Raw genomic sequence first — 6,000 nt, forward strand, 5'->3', positions numbered from 1 at the left:
CAAATGGTGGTTATGTGTTCTCATCAGCCACAATCCATTTCACTCTTATTCCTCATGATATAACAACCCAGGGAGACATTTATTGCATTCACCTGCCATTTGACCCTGGAGGCAGAAAAAATGTCACACTCAGATTTATAGGAAAGATCCTTCCAAGCTGCAGATGGATCAACACAGGCTAGACAACCTTATCTACAGATCTCTTTAAAGTTAAGCACACTGCACATTTTTTCATTCATACGTACAAGATTGCGGAAGACTCATGCAAATTTCTCTGCTTTCTAAGTTCTGTGAATTCTGCCCTTCAAATTCATATTACGTGAAGAGAATAGAAAATCGGCTTGGCCTCTTAGCTGAATTAAGGATTGTAGTGTTGCAGTAAACTGAAGATCACATATTTGTACATTTTGTATGTATTTTATGTAGAATTATACTTATAAAAAAGATGCGGAGGGCATGACGTCACATTATGACTGTTGCAGTGTCTGTAGACATATAGAGTCCACAAAGTCTAGTGTGATCCACAGAGACAGTGGTCCACCAGCTTCTGATCTATACTGTGGGTGTCAGTGTGATGTGTGTTTCTGAGTTATGTTGAACCCACAAGAATAATGGAGCAAGTGTAGCCAACTTAATGCCATGTAAATTTTGTAGTTTTGTAAATGCATTATCAAATCCCTGCATTTAAATCAATGAGGGTGCATATTCGAAGTTGTATGCACTATAAATATGTATAGTTATCATGATTGATCAATGCAGTATGTACACTAAATATGTACTGTATAGTATGCATTTGCAATCAATGTAATACTGTCATCTATTTATTAGTATGTATACTACGAAGATTTAGTTTGACTGAATTCAGTGTGCAGAAATAACAAAGCTGAGCCTTAAAAATATAATAAATAAAATAAATAGAACAAGTTCATAATAAACAGAAATACATGTAACCCTGATCCCAAAAGGCCTCATATAACTTCATGTAAAGAAAGAGGGAAGTGGATGGCAGAAAGAATACTACCCCTCAGCCCCATATATGTAATTATATATCTGGCTTCCTGCTTACTGTGTAAAAGGAGACAGTAATGAACACATTAATCAAATCTTTATCAGCCGGAAATGTTCAAATATCAAAGGCGAAACATGTTCTTTTGTCTAATTATGCAAAGCAATGTCAGCTTAACAAAACAAAACCATAACATTTTTCACTATTTTATATCCCTGTGCATGCTAGCTAGCATCCAAAGAATGAAAAATAACCATCTGCATTATTCCATGTCTTTTCACTTCATATTATTATTGTGAAACACTACACCTACTTCAACAAAATGTGCAAAGCAAAGAAATAAACTGCAGTAATCAGAACATTTATTATACAGTAGTAAAAACTGCATTCAAGGAAAGATGCAAATGAGACATTTGATTTAATCTTATCAAACTTTGTGCATTTACATTTGTGCACATGGGACTGGTACTGTAGGTTTGAGAAAAAGTTCATTATCCAACAAGCTAAAATTAATAAATACAATCTAGCAGTCCTAATTATTGAAAAATTTTAGACTTTAGATGTTATAAAGGGAAAATGTGAAATACAACCATTTTAAGTCAGGACAAAGAATGACTCAGCTCTGGCTTTAATATTTAATTTTTGAGGAGATCTATTTCAAAGCAATTATGCCTGCAGCAAAAATATTATAGAAGCTTCTAGGACCACAAACTGTTTTTGTGTCTTGACTAATCATATGAGAATACAAATGAACATTTGCCTGTATTCTAACTTTTAAAGGGTCATGAAAAACTAAAACATTGCACAGTGCATATTACCAGTATATCTTTATGAAAAATAAAGATAAAAAATGTATTTTACTGGATCTGAAATCAATGAACAGCGACATATTTATGACAGATTATTTTTCTACAGTAAAGGAAATTGCATACATTCATCTGATATTTTTCACAAATTTGTACTTACATGAACATTTTAATACAGCTCAAGTGGAAATGTAACAAGTCAGGACTAATGACATAGTCAATGTCACCAAATGAACTGGATTTCTCTGTCCTGACTTCTAAAACACAAGAAGACGGCTGGAAAATTTCAATTGCACACAGGAATATGGGTGTTTGTCAGGGGGTATTTCATGTTTTGCTGTCCAGGCAGCCATCAAGAGACATTTAAAGTCTTTATCAGTGAAAGAGATTAAAAAGTTTAGCAGCGTGGCTTTAATGGCAGATGTGGTCTTATCCTATTACGACCACAGCAGGTACTTAATTATAATGCACTTGGGCTAACCCTGATCTCTGACATAATGCTGCTATATTTCACCTGTCACTCCCAAACTCAGCGGACCTCTCTCTCTCCTAGTCTGCTGCATCTAATGGTGCAAACATGGCATTACAAAAGCATCTAAACCATAGATCACAACTAAACCTTCCAGAATCCTGGCTAACGCATCCCTTCAAGTTGGCAAGATCACACACGGATTGGTAGCGACTCAGGCACAGAATAAATATAGCCTGTGACTGAAGGTACTTACTGATACGTGTGACTTCACGTTCTCCTATTATGTAACAAGACAAATGGATGCTCTCTGCTGTATGGGAATCTGGGCCAGGCCTTGTGTAAGCCATATGGATGTGAAGCATAAGATCTTACACACACAACAAGATCAGCTTAGAGACATGAAAGTACAGTGGTGTAATTAATACTGTGTTGTACACAGCAGCACTACTTCAGATCCCATCTTTTATAAGTAAAAATAATACAAAGCAACAACGCAGCTAGCAAATGATATACTATATACAATTTCGAAGAATTAAAGAGCCCTTGTGTCTTTCTTAAAGACTATGTTTAAAATAGCATACTACGTACTATACTGTTTCTGCAGTGCGCATTCTTTGTAGAGAAAACAAACTGTATGCATGTATGGTATACTCGGTGAAGGTTCCAAAATGGGTCTTTCGGTGAATAGAACCTTTGTGGAATGAAAATATTCGATGGATGTTAAAGGTTCTTCATAGAACCAAAGATGTCAATAAAGAACCATTATTTTTAATAGTACAGGTTTAGCCACATGATCTGCTGCATATGCTGAAATGTGTAGAATACAGGCACTAGACACTGAGCTAGACACTATATCCCACTATATGCCATTTTGTGATGATAAATGTTAAAGTCTATGTGAAATGAAGATTCAGTCTACTTTGTAAATGCATGCTACCGATCTTTTTGTGAATGATTCCTCCATATATACTGTATATTACTTTTTTTGTTGTTGTTGATGTTTTTTATCTCATGATGCTTAATCAAAATGTCATAACTCAATTGAATGATAGCAATCATCCCTCTGGTGATGTATGCTGGAGTTCTCCAATCATTACGTTCGCTTAAACCCTGCACCTCCACTATCTACAGCAAGCTCACATTCATTTTTAACGCAAACAAAAATCACAAAATCCAATCAATAACTGATGGAAAGAATTTAGACAGATTTACATCACAATGCAGAAGACAAGATCTATCACTACATCTGTTTCATGGCAACTGTTAAAAGAATTCTTGACTTAAATACTGTAACGTTTTATTTATTTACTAACTCTTAACTTCCTCTTGTTGATTTTAATTATATACCCTTTTTTTTAATTTTCTAAAATAAACAGCAAAAGTCTAATCATATTATATTCCTCTCTTTCTGTTTTCGTTTATGTCCCAGTATCTACCCTCCTGTGTGCCAATGGTTGAACAAACATGCATTTAGCATTAGCTGTATTGTCAGGTCACATCATGCTATTAGGCTTATAATAAATAGTTTGCATTTGGACTTGAGACAGTTATGTCCAAACACACAATTATGAAAGAAGCTCAAGGGTTACGTATGGAGAGTAAGTGTTAAACTGCATATTAATCATAGCACCATTTTAATCAAATCAAAAAAGCAACAGTATCATCAAACATGTCCCGACTTCATTTTTCCAGACCCCTGAGTAATCTCAAGGGGTCACCGACAGCCTTGACAAATGCTCTGTCAGACGTCTCTCTAAGGATTAAACAGCCAACCCTCAAGGACAGTCTTCAGAGTGATCTTTAGACTCCAGTATCTTTTTTTCACCCTCAGTGTCACTGCCTGTGTATCACCACCGCGCTTCTGTTAATTAGCGCTATGCTGACATTCTACCACCGCCGGCCACATATCTCTGCCCGATCGTGTAGTTACGCGAGAATGCTGATAAATGCTAAGCTGACAGGTTTTATGAGCCTTGGTGAGCAGACGGGAATTGACTCATCACCCCGGCCTCTGCCGATCTTGTTGTCTTCAGCTCTAACCTGAGTCACGTGTACCTCTGGGCTCCCCCTACTCTCGTGTGAAGCCAAAATCTGCATGCATGCCACCATACATCATCACATGCACATTGGTGGAAGGTAAGGTAGGAGAATAGGCAGCCAGAGGCCTCAAAGCAGCAGTGCTCATATAACACTAACTGTAATGAGAATGGGTGGCAGAGGCAGGTGCAGACATTATGCTCACGTTCTGCCAAAGTTCACGCTTACGGCATCGATATGAGGTGGTGTAGCGCACCGATGACAGGCGGAGGGAATGCGACAAACAATGAAGCCTGTGGTGGGTGCATGTGAATACATAAAGCAATTGGTTTTCTTTGATGCAGCATCAGTCATAAACAGCATTTGCTTCTAAATCGACTGAGCAGGATGTTCCCCTGAGGACCGAGGGGCTACTTAACCAATCATCTCAGTCATGACCCCCCCTCATCCACCCCGCCAGACATCAGCATCTTCCTCAAACACAATCTGTGAACAACCAGCTCTAACTGACTGGTTAACAGAATCACTTTGATGTGATATGTGTGAAGGTGTATGTAACCTCCTCTAAATGGAAAAAAAAGCGGAAGGTGGGTTTTTTTTTTCTATTACCTTGCGTCTACGGTCTCTCGATCTGTTCCTTTTCTTGATCTTCTCCTCCTCCTTCTCTCGTAGCTCTTGAGCTGCGAGCTCCTGTAGGTCCTTGTTCTTGCGGATCTGCTTAGCAGCTTGCGCCATGGTGCCGCTGCAACAAGCAGTGCTGTGCCTGTAACGGAGGCTGTCACTGTCCCTGTGGTGGCCAGTGCGTGAGAGACGGTGGCGCCGTGCGCGCCTGAGAGGAGTGAGCGCCCTGCACGGCTCTAGGCGGCCAGTTCCCTCAGCAGCGAGCCACAAAAGAGATGATGCTGCTGCCTGCCTGCTTGCTCCTCATCCAGCCAATATCCTTCCCATCCCCCCTCCCTCTCTCTCTCTCTCTCTCTGTCTCTCTCTCTTTCTCTCTCTCGCAACACTCCAGTCAGTCACGCAGTCCGAGCCTCGGAGTCAGCAGTGTAGGTATACTGCAGCAGCTCAGTTTTTCTCCTTCCTTCTCTCTCTTTCTCACTCACAGTCTCCTACTTTTCTCAGCAGAGATACTGCCAACTGTTTACCGTGCATCTGTTGTTATTATTGTCATCTTTGTGCAAATCTGCGGGATGTGGGTGAAACAATCAGTGCGCAAATTCACAAATTTAGTGTTTCTTTTCACGAACACTGGTTTTGCAGATAAGTTGGCAATGAAAAAAATACATTTAGTTTGATTATTTACTATACATTTGTCTCTCGTATCACCTTCTGTGGTCGGTTCCCCTCTGATTGATTGCTAAGAATTAATAGAGTCATAAAAGCTTACCTCATAAAAACTACATGTAAAATCTCTCTCTCTCTCTCTCTCTCACCAGACTGGTTTTCCACGAGAAAGGGCTTGTGCATTGTTGTCTATGCATTAATTAGGTCCATAATGACCTGCAGGGTAAGGTAGAAAGACAATGTGTGAATATTACAAACAGATAGAGAGATCGGATGCATTGTTACGCGTTTATTGCATCGAGATATAAATACAAGTCACTTTATGTCAACAAGAACCCCATGGAATTGCTTCCAGATGCTTCCCAGAGCTCACATGCTGTTCTTCTCTTTTATTA

General features: G+C 39.1%; 1 protein-coding gene across 5 annotated transcripts in view; it reads right to left on the reverse strand.

Annotated features, from left to right (window-relative positions):
- Window positions 1-5,654, reverse strand: part of LOC113064229 (ankyrin-1-like) — a 63,581-nt gene extending 57,927 nt beyond the window's left edge. For 4 of the 5 annotated variants that reach the window (XM_026234881.1, XM_026234883.1, XM_026234879.1 and 1 more), the window contains exon 1: window positions 4,931-5,653. In XM_026234881.1, the coding sequence (XP_026090666.1) occupies window positions 4,931-5,056 (126 nt within the window). In that variant the 5' untranslated portion in view covers window positions 5,057-5,653. Of the gene's footprint in view, window positions 1-4,930 lie in introns of all 5 variants that reach the window. The other variant, XM_026234884.1, reaches the window with a different exon arrangement.
- Between the last annotated feature and the right edge of the window lie 346 nt (window positions 5,655-6,000).

The sequence above is a fragment of the Carassius auratus genome, chromosome 46 (assembly GCF_003368295.1).
Source record: "Carassius auratus strain Wakin chromosome 46, ASM336829v1, whole genome shotgun sequence".
Taxonomy (NCBI): domain Eukaryota; kingdom Metazoa; phylum Chordata; class Actinopteri; order Cypriniformes; family Cyprinidae; genus Carassius; species Carassius auratus.